Genomic DNA, 17,034 nt, shown 5'->3' with positions numbered 1-17,034 from the left:
AGCAAGGGGTTAGAGGGATTTTCCGTGAGTGCTGAGGCAATCTCCATCTGAAGGGGGTCCTTGAATAGCCTCCTTGCTCCTTCTATCTTGGTAGCGGCCGCTATGAACTCCTCCAGAGATGCATCAGGTCGAAGACTTTCGCGTAGTTTCTGCTGAGACGTCTTTGGAAGAGCTTTCTCTACCCACTTCTTGACCATAAATTCCCCTGGTTGCTAAGGAAGCTTGGCAACCAGAGACTTGGTTTTGGTCATGAGTTCTGCAAAAGTCTCCTCTGGTTGGAGCACCATGTTGGCCAACTCATCCAAAACCTTTTCCTGGAAGTCACCTGGCCTGAATGCTACACAGAACTGTTGTCTTAAAGCTGCCCAAGTTGCAAAATGGTTTTCTGCAAATTGACTGTACCACTTGTCTGCTAAGCCATCCAAGGTAGATGGAAAGAGTACCAAATAAGCATCTTCTCTATTAAGACCACGACCTCTACAGAGATACAAACCTCCTTGCATGATCGTCTGCATCTTTTTTTTTTCCGAGAAAAAGATCCTTCTATTAGTTAATGAAAGCTGCCCGTAGGGCTACAACCACCTCTGCAAGAGAGGGCTACAACAAACATGATGGGGAGACTCTCCCAATGAAAGAACAACATATATACAATGAGGCTAAATCAAGGGATGGGAGGAGGGAAGAGCCACACAGGTGGTCGGTAGTGCCATTTGAGCACACCCTGGACAATGGTGTAGAAAGGCCGAGGGCGCCAGAGTCGAAGGAAAGCCTCGCGGCACTCCCGCATGCGGTCGGAGTTGCCCTGTAGTCCCTCAAGCTGTCCTCTGAGAGTATGGATCAGCTCTAGCCAAAAGTCACGAACAGTCTCTGCTGGCGGCACAGGGCGGGGCTCAAAAATGTGGAAACAGCGGGCCCGCCAGATGAACCAAAGTGTCAGGCCACTGATGAGCTCCCAACACTCCTCTCTCTCACTGCACCACTCCTGTGGAGTAAGCTCTGTAGCAGGATGGAGTGTAGGACGCCCCCCCTGTATCACTATCATCCTGCCGGTGGAAGATAGCTCAAACCGAAGTGCCGGACCCGTGAGAGTGGACCAAGCCGCTGCCCCCCAAGTGTACTGTCTAGCCGTGGAGAGAGTAGGCATCAGCCGAAGAACTCGTAGCCACACCTGCTGGGCCGAAGGACGGTCCCAAAGACAATGACGCAGACTCTCCACCAACTGGTCACAGGCTGCACATGCGTCCGAGAGACCACTATGCACAAGCCAGCTCCCTACTGCTATAGCTCTGTGTGCAACCAGCCACTGAAACAAAGTGACGCGCCTCGACTATCTGTAGCCCCACAGCCTCTGCCAAAAGGCTGCCAAGAACTCGACTATGAGGCCCTCCTCCCACCAATGACGTGCTGCAGGGGGGCGGGCCTCTCTCTGTGCTGCAAGTATATGATGTCCAAGTCGAACAGTGTACTGAAAGAAGGGGACTCCTGGGTGGTCTGCAGAAGAGAAGGGGTCCCTCCATAGCCACTCACCAGGATCCCACTGTACTCGTGCCAGTGGACAACACTCCCAAGCCCATAGCCTCCAGTGTCCAGTCTCAAGAGCTGCTGGGTCAGGGTCTATGACGCAAGTCCTCCCACAGATGCCCACAGCTCGGATCCTCTGGAAACAGCACTCTGCTACCTGCGGGGCCTCTACTGCAACTCGATGTAATCGTCCCCCACCCTGAAGCTCGAAGAACAGGGCTGGGACAGTCTCTGAGCAGGCCCTGATTGAAATGAGAACCTCTAGTCGTGTGAAGGCTCCCATCCACCGGGGTGCTACTGGCTCGAGAGGCGTGAGCCACTCAGTTGGAATTGACTCTGAGATGTCCCAACACATGTTGTGCACCCCTCTCATGCCCTGCAGCTGGAAACCCTGCACCTCCTCTGACAAACCTGTGAACTCTAGCCAGTCACCTAGAGAGCGCGCTGGACCTGCTGCCATGGGACCCCAGGAGACATGAGGCCGACTACCAACCAAGTGGCCTCTCTGAGTGCTAACCATGGGGTTCTAGACGAGGGGCTGTCGTAGGCGCTCCTCCGTGCACATCGGCTGTCGTTGCTCCAGGCCACGCCGTAAGAGCTCCCAAGAATGAAGCAAACTCATAGCGAAGCGGTCCTCCAGTCTCTTGCTCAAACCAACTCGGCACATCTCTGTAAAGATCCATTTGGTCGAAGGTTGCCAAGGGCCTCCTGACTGAGGCACCCTGGCACGAAGCCTCTGCAACAAGAACTCCTTCCAGGGCTCTTCACGTGGAAGAAGTCCTCTGACTATGAACTTCCCAAGAAGGGCTCTGCTCTGCTCTGCTGTGCTGGATCAATGATCCCAAGCCCTCCCTGAGAACAAGGAAGCGTGATGACCGACCAAGCCACCTTGGCTCGGGCCATCTGAGTGTCACGTCTTGACCAAAGGAAGTTCCTGATTAGCCTCTCTACCTGGTTGATACAAGAACTCGAGAAGATCCGGCAGGAAGTGATGTACCACATAGTCGCCAACAGCACCTGGTTGGCAACTACTACTCTACCAGCCAACGAAAGTCGTGCTGAGCTCCAATGTAACAGCTTTCTCTGATGGACAGGAGAAGAGGAGCAATCTGCTGCTCGGGAGACAAGTCCAAATCAACCTGACAACCCAAGTACCGAACAGCAGTCCCTGGGGGAATCCACCTGAAACCCTCTCCTAGCATCCAATTTGGCACAGGAGCACTACCAACCGAGAAAGCCACTGTCTTTCTCCAGTTGATCAGTGCGTCCGATGCACAACAGAAGGTCTCCAAAGCCTGCTCACATGTGTGAAGATTGGCCTCCTGGCCATCTAAGTACTAGGCTGAGTCATCGGCAAACTCAGAGTCTAGTAGCTCATCTCCCTGAATAGGGAGTGCTAAGCCCCGAAGACCAACCTGCTGTGACACCAAAAATCTGCTCATCGCCTCCGCATAGAATAGAAAGAGAAAGGGGGCAAGAGGACAACCCTGTCTGACCGAGCGTGTGAGCATGAAGCGCTCACCTCTCCCTCCTGCCAAAAGCACCTGACTGTGAGCCTGTCTGTATAAAGCTGACACCCCTCTGATCCAAGCATCTGAGAAGCCCATCCTGCGGAGAGTGCCCTCTAGAAAGTCCCAGTCAACTCGGTCGTATGCCTTCTCAAAATCGAGAAGAAGAATCACAAGGTCCTCACCACGGAGCCGTGCCAGGGCAGAAGCCTCCCAGAAAGTAAAGATGTTGTCAAGGATACTGCGTTCCTTGACAAAACCTGTTCGAGTCCCATGTATATGGCTCTCTAAAAGTGGCTGAATCCTCAAACTCAGAGCCTTGGCAAGAATTTTGTAGGCTGAGTTGAGGATGGTGATGGGGCGCCACTGTCGAACCTCATCCAAGGAGCCACCCTCCTTGGGAATGAGGTAGATCAGGCCCTCATTCATGCTGTCAGACATCACCCATGTGTGCAAAATGTACTGAAAAGCACTACAAAGATCTGGGCCAAGCAGGTCCTAGTACTCCAAGAAAAAGCTGGGAGTCAACCCATCCTCACCTAGACAGCTACCAAGAGGGAGGGCCCTAAGAGCCGTGTGCAGCTCCTCAAGCTGAAGTGGCATCTCTAGCCTCTGGCGCATCTACTCTGTCACATGGCATCTGTGCCCAAACCTGCTCCCTGCATGCATCCTGCCGCTCTGACTGAGGCTCAGCCGATAGTAACTCACGATAAAAGTCAGTAGCAACTGCACGCATATCCTCGGGCTCACAAGCAACTGACCCATCGGGCCTCCTCAACTAAATGACCTTGGCATGCGAGTGCTGAGGTCCCACTGTCTCAAAAAAAGCACCAGTCACTCTGTCACCCACCTGAGTCCACTGAGATGCCTGTCGGTGAAAGGCAAACTCATGACGCCTCTCCTCTGTGCTAGCAAGCTCCTGTCGAGCCTGCTGTAACTGCTCCTCCAACCAGCTGCAGCCCGGCGAGCCAGAGACTCCTGAAGAAAAAAGTGGCTAAGCTGAGCTAGGCCTGAGGCCACTCTGTCTGCAGGTGAAACCTGGTTGTCCATGCCCTCTGTCCAGAGAGCCTCTACCCTCTCTCTAAGTGTTGAGTCCAACAAGACCCTCTCTGGGATGCGAAACATCGTGCTCCCAATCCTCTGTCTGTCTGCCACCGTGAGGATCACTGGTGCATGGTCCGAGAAGGATGCCCCTGCCAGGATGCCCACTGATCCCCCCAAGTCACTGAAGTGGTCACTAGTGTAGAAGCGATCTATCCGCGATAGATTCACTCCTCCCACTCTGCGGTCCGATCTAGAGAAGGCAAGACTGTCTGGGGGCCTCACAAAACCAGAGTGCTGCCATGTATCCGAGACCCTCAAAGTCATACACAACCTCTCCCAAGCTGCCAACTCGACTCCATGCATAGTAGCATGGCTGCCACCAATCCTGTCAGAAGGGTCCTCCAACATGTTGAAGTCCCCTCCTATACACCAATGATCGGCCTGCGGCAAAGACTCAACAATCTGTGACCAAAACTCTACACGAGCACTCGCCACATTGGGCGCATAGATGTTCAGGAAGCCCACAAGGCCACCCTGAATCTGCATAGTAATCCACTGAGCCCTACCTGGCACAATAATCCCTCTGCCCACAATGGCCTGCTGCAATGAGTCCGCAATAGTCATACATACCCCACCCTCGATGCCTCCAGGTCCAAAAGCAGCTGACCAAAAGGTATCATATCGTCCACGCAAAATCTGACCACATTGCCGAATGCGGCTCTCACATAGATGGTGCTCCTTAAGCATAAGGAGATCAATCTCTCCTCCCACAAGGCAACGCTGGAGCTCCTGACGCAATCGGCCCCGTTGTCGCTGAAACTGGGGCCCACCTAGTCCCTGCTCGTTCCATGAGACGATCCTCATGGGGAGCGAGAGAGAACAGACGCTGCGGAAACAACAAGACGGGCTATCTTCGAGGCAGGCTTGGATGGGGAGTAATCCGCATCCGAGTGTCCTCTAGATAGGCGTGACTGCAGTGAGTGCCTAGCCCAAGCCCAAGCAGAGCGAGCCGTGCGTAAAGCAACCTCCTCTGTCCAGGAGTCCTCATGAATGTATACATAGGAAGGCAAACACTGCGTATCAGCAAAGAAGTACACCACAATGTGCCTACATCCTGCTGAGTCTGGGGGTGTCACCGCAAACTTGGCCAATGGCCACAAAGTCTGCAGCATATGTGTAACTCCAAGTTCTCCCATGTGGTGAGAGAACTCTAAGACCTGTGTATGCAACCATCCCACCACTGAGTCGAGGGACCACTCTGTCTCGGCCCTACCAAAGAGGGGGAAGGAGAAACCAACTGCTGAGTCCAAGGCCTCTGTCCCCCTAGCGGCGAGGAACAAAACATGGACCCTGAAGCAGGCTGCCTCATGGTCTGCTGCGGAATCGCCGAGAAAACGAGTGAACCCGTAGTCGAAGAAGTCCCAGCGGCGTCGGATGTCAATGCTCGTCAGCCCACGAGGGATAGTGTCACAAACGGGAGCACATAACAATATAAAATATACTCGGATAAATAGAATTTATCACTGAATACTGAAGCCAAAGGATATAGAGAGAAATAAATAGAGAGAGAGAGAGAGAGAGAGAGAGAGAGAGAGAGAGAGAGAGAGAGAGAGAGAGAGAGAGAGAGAGAGAGAGAGAGAGAGAGAGAGTGAGAAGATCGACACAGTACTGGGGACCAGAAGATGGGTTGGTCCCCCCCCCTAAAGAGAATCCTTTATTAGGGAGAATCTTTTTACAAGCACAAGAACCGGAGAAAACCCCTCCGTTCTAAATCTCTGACTCGATGGTCGTTCCTTCCCGTAAGGGAAATCCGAGAGACGAGCTCTCAATCCTTTTTCTGTATGTACTCGGAGTCGAGACTTTGCAGACAATTTCCGAATTCCGTTTCCGGAATTCCCAAGCGTAGGCCAAAGCCTTCTCGCTTCTCCTTCGCGATGAAGCACCTGCAAACACACACGCAAACACACGACAACAATTCGTATGGCGAATCCACAATAGATACCCGTTGCTCTTGCGCAGGAAAAGCGAATTCCGTGCTTCATAGTCTCGCGATCTCTCGCGTCTTCTAGTGGCAGAGTCTTCTCTTGCTGGCGCTGGCAACCTCCTTTCAGTGAGGGCATGTGGTGCTTTTATAGCTTCTTCGCCACGGCACGAATAGCTGCTCGCGTAGAGATCGCGGTCGTTTTTTTTCAAAAATAATTTTTAATAATAATTTTTTTTTCGCTGTTCCGCCAGAAAAAGAGAAAGAGAAAACGGTGGCTGATCTGTTGCCTTATTTATCGGATGGCTGCCCACTTATGAAATGGGCCTACGGCGTATTTTAAAAATAGTCTGAATCTGCCCAAAAACTCAATAAAACCTTATAAGTTAAAAACAATGCTTTCGCAACACTTCCCAGGCGTCCCTGGATTCAACCACATGCACAAATGCAATGCAGACATAGATTCCTCGCGGGAAAGCGTTTGCTCTTCTCGGAAAACTCGTTCAAATTTTCCGCTTTTTAAGAAAAGCTTCTCAGAACCCATCTTTATTCTTGTGCTTGCGTCTTTACGTGTATTCCTCTTTTCCAGTTCGGATTTCCTCTCGACTATGGATATCCCCTTTCCGATGCAACCGTCACCCACCTTGTGACGCATCAGGAATACCCATCACCTAGTCCTTTCCTACCGAACTTACGATACAATCCCCTTCACGATGCTCTATTTCACCCATCCTATGACGCATCAGAGATGTCTGTTCCTGGATGGTCGGATACTTCTTCCCGATGCTCCCTGTCACCCATCCGATGTGACGCATCAGAAGTACCCGTTCTTGGTGGCCTTACAGATATTCCCGTTCACAGTGCTCTTGTCATTACTTTGAACGACGCACTTGGAATACTCTGTACTCGGATGTCTCCAGTGAGAAAAACCCTCACTTAAAATTCCAATAACTCATTTAGAATTATTTTCTTGGTGTTCCAAGCGAGAAAACCCTCTCACTTATAAATCCAATAATTCATTTGGAATTATTTTTCTGTAAGATAAAGCCAACTTAGCAACAGATAGCTGCAAGGGAGGATGTCTGAATCTGCAAAGGGGGCCGCAAGAAGGGCTGACCCTCTCTCGCTAGGCGACTCGTGGCAAAGGCGCTGCTAAGAGATCTCCTAGCCGCCGGAGGGGGACGTGTCTCCTGAGTCGACTGTGAAACTGGAGCAGGAGGGGGGGGAGAAGGAGCTGGGGGGAGTGGAGGAGAAGAGGGGCGGGATGGGGCGACAGAGGTAGAGGGGCGAGGTGGAGAGGCGACGGGAGCAGAAGGCGGGGAGGATGAGGAAGAGGGGGGTAACTCTGGGGGTGGAGCGGCTGTCGAGGGTGAGGCGGAGGTGGGGGCTGGCGTAGGGATCTCCTCCTGCTCAAGAGTACCAAAGCGGTTCCCCGTGGGAACCCACTGCTGTTGAGTAGACACCTGAGGGACACTTTGAGTGCGAGGATGACTCTGTGGCCCTTGGCGTCGTCGGCTACGGGCGTGCTGCCACCCCTCCTCTGCTGGAGCCCCAGGCTCGGAGGGTGGCTTTGGATCTGTGCGCTGTGCCGCTGGCTGTGGCTGCGGGCCAACCCTGGTAGGCTGGGGCTGAGGCTGTGGTGCAGGGCGCGGCCTCCTCTGTGGACAGGCCTTCGCTAGATGGCCCATCTGTCGGCAAATGAAGCACTGGTTCGGGAGGCCCCAGTACTCCACACTCTGTCGAAACCAACCCCCACTCACCCGAGGTAAAAGGATAACCTTCGGGAGCGTGTGGGTATCTCTGACCAAAACTCGAACTGAGGGAATGCCAGCCGCCTTGGCAGCTACTGATGCTGCCGTACGAGGTGTCTCCAGGACAGTCTCAATGGCGGAACCGATCCTAGAAAGAAGTGGTAAGTACTCCCTCCGTAAACCCGGAAAGCAGACTGAGATGGGGATGTCTGCCTCCTCTACTAGAACATCCGAAGCTGGGTCAAAACCATGTCGCCACTGTCAAAAGTGGGCACGTGATGCTCGGATGGCTAGTGGATTCATAGCTATGACCTTGGACGCCATCTCGGAGGACTCAAACTCGATCTCATAGTACCCCCGTCCGAGAATCTGGACATCCAAGATCTTGCCCACCTCTGCGAGAAGGCGGGCCTGGAGAAGGTCTCGTAGCTCTCGTCTGCTAGGTCGGGTGCCGAGAATCTTGCAGATGACCGAGGTCGCCTGCAATCGCTCTACCTCTGCGGCAAGGCTCGCTTGCTCTGTCGGCGAGAGAGCAAGTCGAATGGTGGGCTCAGCGGGGTCGGGCGAGGGGGCTTCTGGCGAGTCCCTTTGTGGCGAAGCTGGAGCCTCCATCTGTGTCTACTGCTGTGGCGAAGGAAGGGGACGACGGGAGGGTGCTGCAATTGGGCGCGCCAAACACTGCTCCAAAGAATTGAAATAAGTGCCGAAAGTGCCGAACTGCAGGGAGTTACCAAGGAGGAGGAACCAAACGGGCGGGCAAACGGGCCCAAGGGGGGGGCGAAACAGGCGCAAGGGAGATGGCAGCAGGCGGCGGCAACGGGGGCTGAGGGCGGGCGGACGGGCAGGGGTAGGGGTAGGGGCAGGGGCAGCGGGGGCTGAGGGCAGGCGGGGGGGGGGGGGGGGGGGGGGCAGCCAGCGCGAGGATTACACAGCAGTAGCGAGCGCGCGTTTTTCCCTGTAGAGTTTCTCCTCACATATGCATTTTACTTGATCGTCTGCATCTTCTGAGGAGAGTCCCTTGAAAGTAGGAAACTTGATGTTTACCTTGGCCAAATCACTGGTCAACGTCTCCATGGCCTCTTGCTCAGGAGCCCGTTGCTGAATAGCTTGCTATAACAAAATTGGAGAGAGCTTTACTGAGGAAGGTGACCTGGAAGATGTAGAACCGGATGGAGGTATGGGTGATGAGGTTGGCGGACTTCTACTAGGTACCAAGGGTTGACGTCTTCTGTTGTACTTCAGAAGATTCAGTATTGCACTTTGACGCTCTAATGACCGCCTTGTATGTGTCATGCAGTGACCTCAAACCCAACCAAGCTTTGGGTAAGAAGACCTTTAACTGGCTGAACATAGGTCTAGACTCTACTAGACCAGGCAAGTGACTAGACCACCTGGCTGGACAAGGGACGAGGAAGGACTAGACCAGGACGAGAGCTTGGTTGGACGAGGGCGAGAGAGGACCAGACCAGCAGGGCGAGAGACTAGGTCAGCTAGAGTAAGCTGTCTAGGGTGAAACTGGACCAGACTAGCAGGCTGCACTGGGCAAGGCGAAGTAAGCGAGGCTAGGTAAAACCCAGCTAGCTCCTCGATTTGCACCTCAACAGAGAGTGAGACTTTAGTTGAGGTCCCACCGGGCGTGCCAAAAATGAGAGCACTTGTAGCGCGGATAGTGTGTCGTGCTCTCTACAGTAGGTGCTCCTCAGTGCAATGTGCGTGACATTTCACTCAAAACAGAATGGAAACATAGGAAACAATAGATAACAACACATCAACACAGAGACACAACAACAGACCAGAACATATGGACTCGAGTATCTCAAGGAACCGATACAGATTCTGGCGTGGCAGCACACTCAGCTCCAGCCCAGAACTCACGGATACAATAGGGGTGTCGAGGCTCAGATGTGCAGGGATGGTGCAGACGTGTTGTGTGTATAGATTCGCTACCCTAGACGACGACGCTGGACCATATATAAAGAAGATGATAATCATGACCCAACAGCTACTACTCATATGTACAACCATAAAGAGCCACCAATGGCTCATAAATGTCAGCCATCTAAGTCTATCCCCAAACTGAGTGGTGGTGGTGACCTGGCCAAGATGTCCACTAGACCACCGTCTGTATCCCTGCCACGTGTCACTGCCAAGCCCAGAGAGTCCGTCCAGTGTGAACCAGACTAGACCAAGTGTACTAACTGTTTGTCCTGTGAAAGTGACATTGTAGCCTGCTATAGAAGGTTGCTTCATCCCTTTAATATCTCAAGGTCTTGAGACGCACCTTACAACCATCTTCATAATCTTGGTCTTTCCACTCTTTTTATTCTCTCTTTAGAATGGCCAATTCTAGAGAGAGAATCATTTAAGTAGATCAAATTAAATTTGGTGACAGACTCTAGTAGCTGGCGCAAAGATTGTGACTCCCCAAAAATTGTGTCTTCCCCATGGAGGTGTAGGCTTTTCACCTACACACATAACGCTCCTCTCTTCACCTTCTCTCCTCATAATTGACAGATCCTCTGCACCCAGAATCCGAATGCTCTACCCATGTATGTCTCAAGGGGGTAGGAAGATACATTGAGCTGGCCAATTGCCACCCTCGCTCCGTCCACATATCTTGTCCTTTGTATAAAACCGTCCTCCAAGGTCCTTATAAACTTCTCTATTTAGTACTTTGGTGGAAGGAGCTTGTTGAATGAGATTCATGTCTCTCCTGTGTAAAGATACCATTGAATGTGCCTCAAAAGTCTATTTTTCTTATTGTGAGAGAGGAAAATATGGGGGGCATCTTTGTCACACTGAATGGCTGGCGACCCCATCTATGTCTAGTCATGTATCTTGACATTGACTAGAAAGGCTTCTGATAAAGCATTGTAGTTGTGCTAACAATGATTAGATGTCACTATAGAGGGACTAGGATATCCCTGCAGATTTGGTTACACATTTGAAGACAATCCATTGCAAAGGTATTTTAGGTATTGTTACAAGGATTCTATGCTTGAACAAGAAAAAAAGATACACTAAAACAGTTTAAAGGAAAAGCTCCTTACAAATATGCAACTTTCTGTTATGTTTTTTTTTTGGTTTTTGTTGTTGTTGAGAAAGTTGAATTGAATTGAAGAGAGAACTGCAAAAAAATACAATGAACCCACAGGTAAGGGGTGGGTTAGCCCTAAAGCTTAAGGCTTACATCATATCAGACATGAAGTCCCTCATTTTGAATCTAGTAGCACTATAAAAAAGGGGGACCTTGGCTCTCCATTGTTTCCAGTGAGTTTTCCTTTGAATTACATAGCTTGGAACATCCAAAGCATCCTTAGTCTCTTTACATAAGAAGTAGCCAACATGGCTGAATCTCTCCAAAGAACAGAGCAGTGAGTGTTGACGGAACTTGAAAAAACAACTTGCAGTCTGGAGTTCCACATATGCCATAGAATGGCTCCTCTCCAAATGTTCCACAGCGGAATATCCCATCCCTTGGGAGACCCCAAGTAAAAACTCTGTTGCATCCATCAAGTGGGGGCTGATTTCCCATGATAAATTCCTTAGTACCTGTATTACTTGAAGATTACATTTACAGTTGAAGAACAAGTGGGGAATGCCTTCCATACTATTGTTACATCTGACGCAAATTCCATTCCCACTACCAATTTTTGCAGCTTTAACACCACACCATACACCTTGGTGAATAATTAGCCACAGGAGAAAACTATGCTTTCTGGCTATTGGATAGACCCACAGACACTTAAACCTGTATGTCCACTGTTTTGCACTCCATTGAGTCCTCCATTTAGAATTAAGTTTTTGCTTCGTCTGATCTTCTACAATACCTCCTGCCAAGTATCGCTTGTAGATATCCTTGGCTAAAAGGACAGAGAACTTTTCCTACAGCATCTTGCAGGTAAGTTGTGTTTGGACAAAACCAAATGCACTCTTTGAATACACCAGGTTGCATCCATATGAGAGATCCCATACTCTGTCTGAATGGTACCTGCATCTTTGCATTTATGATTATCAAGCAGGTCTTGCCAAGCTCTAATGCCAGCTTTGAAACATTTGTGAGCTCTCCTTGAGCACGGGAGCCCTGCTTTATTTGCAAAATAGCCAAACCATGGTGAATCCAGCAGAAAATTTAAAAAAATTGCTTCTGATCTCCTTGGACGGGGTCCATTTCTGCTTCATCTCTTGCCAGGCAATCCAAAACCTGCACACTAATTTTGAGCCATATGGCAAGAATTCCCTCTGGGACAAGATCACTTCTCTAAAATTTAAATCCTTCCAGGTTCTGTAGTCTTTGAACTTATACTTTGCTATGTTTCTCTTTAGCAACAAGGCCCAGAAATCTTCCGAAGAGATGGATCTCAGAATCCATTTGCCAGCAAGCCGAGTAGACACCAAATTGAGATTCAAAATACCAAGACCACCCTTGAGCTTGGGAAGAGCACAGGTATCCCATGAGACTTTTGCCACTCAGGGGTGATCAGGATCGCCTCCCCATAAAAAGGATCTTGCCAATGTGTAGATCCTGTTCAGCTGATACTTAGCAGGCTTCCAACAAGCCAGAAAGTGGATGAGAGAGGGAAGAATGTAATGATGCAGGACAAAAGCTCTGGATGAAAGGGATTGCTGGTAACCTTGCGATCTAAAGAGTTTCTGTTTGAATCTGTTAACAACCCATTCCCATCTTTGGGAGTAGGTAATTTTGAAACCCATGGGAATACCTAACAGTCTGAAGACTTGTCCATCAGGAATTAGTTTGCATCCAGCTTCCAGAATTAGTTGGGGACGGTCCCCTGAAGAACATTTATATCCTGTTTTACTGTGATTAATAACAGAGCCACTAGCGACACAGAAAGTGTTAAGGCAGTCCCAAAAGTTCTCAATAGATTGAGAATTAGATGACAAAAGAGCATTAGTATCATCAGCGAATTGTTGAAGGCAAAGCTCTTTTTTGGATCCTGGAATGTCGATTCCTTTGATTCTTTTGTGGTCCATTGCATCCTTTATAAGCCACCCCAAGGCGTCGGAGCATATAGCATACAGCAAGGGAGCCAGCATTGATCTTCTCAAAGGAAAAGAATCTGTCAACTCACCATTCACTGCAATTTTAGCAAAAGCATTTCCAAACAAAACCTGAATAAATCTGATGAACTGTCTCCCGAACCCAATGTCACTTAGGGATTGAAAAATAAAGTCCCATTCCATTCTGTCATAAGCTTTATCAAAATCAATTTTAAAAAAGATGAAGTCAATCTCCATATTTGAAACATACTCAATAGATTCCCAAAGAGTGATTATAGCATCTAAGATGAACCTGCCTTTGATAAATCCCTTCTGCTCGGGAAGAATGATCTTGTCCATAATAGAGCTTAATCTTCTGGCTAGGGAGAGAGCAAAGACCTTGTATATAGAAGTCAGACACGTGATTGGTCTCCAGTTCCCTAAATCCTCCTTAGCCCCTCTCTTGTGGATGAGTCTTATCACTCCAATATTGATGGATGTAGAAAGAGCTCCTACCTTAAGGGCTTCCTTCCAAATTTTCAATAAGTGAGGAATTAAAAATTCATGATACTCTTTAAAAGAATTCATTTGGTATGCCATCAACACCTGGAGTTTTACCAGATTTCATAGAAAGAATGGATTCCTTTAACTACCCCTCAGTGAGGGGCTGATCCATTTGAGCAGCCAATTGGGCAGAGACCATTTTTTTTCTGATCCTTGCAATGGTATCCCTGGCTCTAGTTTGATCAGTCCCTCTGTTGGGAGGAGTTGAGAAAATTACAGCAAAATAATCCTTAACGACCCTCATGTTCTTCTTGTGGGTACTAGCACTTGCTCCATCTTTATTTTTGAGAAAAGGGATGAAGTCTTTTATTTTTTTCTTTTTAAGAAGGTTAAACATATTCTTATCAGGTTTATCAATTTTACCAATCCAGATTCTCTCGTCCAGTTCAAGGAAGCCCTAGCAGCTAGGAGCTCTTCTATCCTCAACTGGTTTTTCAGATCCATAAGAGAGAGGGGGGTGGGACTATTGGGAGGGACAGACTTTTCTAGGTCAAAGATCTCACTGGCTATCCTCATCCTTCTTTTAGTCCTGATCTCCCTAGCCAGTTTTTTGAATCCATTAAGAATCCTTTGAGAGTCTTTCAGTGCACTATCCCAAGCCTTGAATGAGGAAGAAGAGTTCAAAAAAGCCTTGTCAAATATGTCTCTGATTTTCTCCTTAACAATGTCTAAAGACAGTAAAGACTGATCAATATGAGGCCATCCAGCTTTATAAATGCATTCCTCTTTATGAAGCTCAATGACTACAGGAGGGAGACTTATCTTTATGACAAGTTACCTGCCAGAAATCTTGCAGTAGAGTAGAATTCATGTAGACTCTGTCAAGCCTTGCAGCTCTATAGCAGCTACCTTGCTGTTTATTTGACCAAGTAAAGCCAGTATCGAGGGAGACATCAACTATCTTTAGTGAGCCTGTCAATTGATCCCAGACATGAGAAACTTTAATATTTTTCCCCACTGTTGAGAAATCCACGTTTTCAGCGCTTCCAATGAGGGTCTAATGCCATCGCATAGACCAATGACTACTCTGTGTTGGAGTTGAGAGTGCCAAGCTTCAAGTTCCTGTACAGGAATAGTTACCCCCATATCCATGTTGCCTCCCTCGACACGATGTTCTTCTGAATCTGGCTCAATCGGACTTGGCGAGGGACCTGTGCCTTCATTCTCCTCTTCATTCGAAAAAGCCCCTTGAGTATGGCCTTCCTTACCAGTGGGACTTGGAGCTTTTACATTTTTACCTTAAAACTCTCCCACATTATGCACCTCTTCTAACAGGTACATTTGATGATTGGACTGATAAGCAAAATCAGGGATAAGGTTACCTGATGATCCATGCCCGATAGGATGGAGGGTGTGAGGATGCGTAGTACCAGCAGGAGGGGAAAACCCCCCTGGAGGCTGAGCCAACACCGATGCATATGTAGTTTGAAGTGGAGGCTGATGAACTCCTGGAGGACCATTGCCTTGCAGTTGATTGAAGAAGCCCATCTGTGAAAAGGATGTTTGCCTTTTCCTGCTATCTGGTACCATCCTAATAGCAGATCTGCTTGGGCTGCATACCATGGCTACACTATTAGGCTGAGGAGAGAATAGCGGGTTAGGTTGAAACTGAGGGAAAGAAGTCGGGTGGACAGAAGACACCATGAAACCAGTAGCTGGATTTTCTGTCACCAGACCATCCTTCAAAGCAGCATGAAGCTCCATACCCCTCCCTCCCCTAGAGGAGGGGGGGGGGGAGGGGGGGGGGGGGAAGGGGAAGGAGAACGCAGTCTTCTCAAGGTAATTAGCTTTGGAAAAAACGGGCGACGGGATAAGAAGAAGGCTTCGAATGCTGTGAAGCCGTACTGTGCACCAGACATGCAGCGAGTTCGACACTACCACCCCTGCTCCAGGTCTCCCCCGTATCTTCTTCAGAAGACATTCACACACACACCAACTTTCAGTTATGTTCTCAATAGTAGCTTTCAAAACTGTGTCCTAGAAAGTGCCTCTTTCTTTATATACTCATTCTCATGATACTGAATATTCTCTGATTATCCCCCTACTTTCCAGCAGGACATTATGCAGAGAGAGCATGAACAAACTTTGGCAAGCCAATCTGCTTTAAAGGAGAAACCAGAGCAAAGCATGGGCTCTTGTGCGCAGGAGCAGCAGATATTGCTCTCCACTTTCATGGAAGTATGTTTTCTTCCAGAATCTGTTGGAAAATGCCTCTGCATCATGGCTTTGGAGTAAAATTTCTTGCACCTCAGGAGAAGAAAGACCTTGAAGCAGAACGAGAAACACTGCTTTGTATGAAAGAACAGCTGCTTGAGGCTGATGCTAACTTGCGGAAGCAGCTTCATGAACATGGTGTTCGTATGCAAGCAGGTCAATTTTGGATCTTCGTAAATGAAGTTGTATGTACGCATAGAAAATCAGGTTACTGATGCTCCTTTTCTTGTAGAAGCGGAAGAAATGGCTAGGCAGAAGAGGGAGCTAGAGCATGCAAAGAATATAGCTGCTGAAATTGCAGTCGAAGTTGAGGGCAGCCGAAGGGAGCTCGATATGTATAAGACCGTGTTTAACAGGAAGATTCCTGAGGTAGACGCAGACATTCACTTATTTGTAGAGCTTCCCTGTCTGGGGACTCTGACTTGAGTAGTCTTTTGTGGTTTGCGTAGCATGAAGAGAAATCAGTAACAGCTTACTGGGCAGCACAAAAACTCCCAAACTTTGAAAGAAGTTTAGACCTTATCAGGTTGGTCTTACTTCTCCCTACCACTACGATTCACATTTTCAGCAGACATAATTACAATATTTCTCGCCAAGCATGGAAGACGAGATCACTAAGAGGCTGATTTTTCTGAATTTTCCTTACTCTATTTCGTCTAAAAGCAAGCCTGTCTTCTTATTTACCATGATTCCCAGATGACACTCACTTTTGTTTCATATCCTATTCTAATTTTTGTTAGATTTAAGGGAAAATGATCAAAATACCCCTAAATTTCCCAATATACCCCTCAAACCTCAAAAATTCCCAAAATGCCCCTCATCAACCTCAGAAACATCTTCAAAGGCAATTTTTTTACCATTCTTCATGGGAAGATTGGGTTTTCCTCGATAGAAGATGATGGAGCTAAGATTTTAGATGGTATTTTGGGCTCTCCAGATGAAATCGTTCATTATATTCAGACACGGATGCCTCTCTTTGTGAGCTCGTTGTTGTTTTGTCTAAGACACTGATCTCTATTGTCAAAAAGATTAAACTTTGCAAAATTTGGGGTAATCCATCCAAAAATGATACAAGGGTATATTGGGAACTTTTGAAATTTGAGGGGTACTTTGGGAATTCCACAAATTTCAGGGGTATTTTGGTAATTTTCCCTCGATGTGATTTCTGTACCATTTTAATCCAGACTTCGTTACTACTGTCTTTAGGAAGGGCAAACTTCATCGACGTCCCTATAGCTCCTTTGATGTGCAGAGGAGGCCCTCTTTTGGCTTAGATCTTCTGGATGATCGTGAAATGTTACGATCGAGGAGTGCAATGACACAAGCTGTTGATGAGGTATCTTTTGCAAATTCAGTTTTTGGCAAAAATGATTGTGTTTTTCTGGTCTGGAGAGTTTGATCTTTCCACTGGCTTGCTTTTACTCTTTTTGTGTATACGTGGTATCTGGTA

At 48.5% G+C, this 17,034-nt stretch overlaps 1 protein-coding gene across 5 annotated transcripts in view; it reads left to right on the top strand.

Annotated features, from left to right (window-relative positions):
• LOC147446384 (uncharacterized) overlaps positions 1-17,034 on the top strand; it is a 93,276-nt gene that overhangs the window by 75,684 nt on the left and 558 nt on the right. For 3 of the 5 annotated variants that reach the window (XM_086525624.1, XM_086525622.1, XM_086525623.1), the window contains 5 exons: positions 15,423-15,548; positions 15,623-15,740; positions 15,817-15,953; positions 16,034-16,110; positions 16,791-16,920. In XM_086525624.1, coding sequence (XP_086381750.1) covers positions 15,423-15,548; positions 15,623-15,740; positions 15,817-15,953; positions 16,034-16,110; positions 16,791-16,920 — 588 coding nt within the window. The remainder of the gene's footprint in view (positions 1-15,422; positions 15,549-15,622; positions 15,741-15,816; positions 15,954-16,033; positions 16,111-16,790; positions 16,921-17,034) is intronic. The other 2 variants (XM_086525625.1, XM_086525621.1) reach the window with 1 other exon arrangement.

Source organism: Adiantum capillus-veneris, chromosome 12, assembly GCF_014529385.1.
Source record: "Adiantum capillus-veneris isolate H3 chromosome 12, ASM1452938v2, whole genome shotgun sequence".
Taxonomy (NCBI): Eukaryota; Viridiplantae; Streptophyta; class Polypodiopsida; order Polypodiales; family Pteridaceae; genus Adiantum; species Adiantum capillus-veneris.
This window is presented reverse-complemented; position numbering and strand designations above follow the sequence as displayed.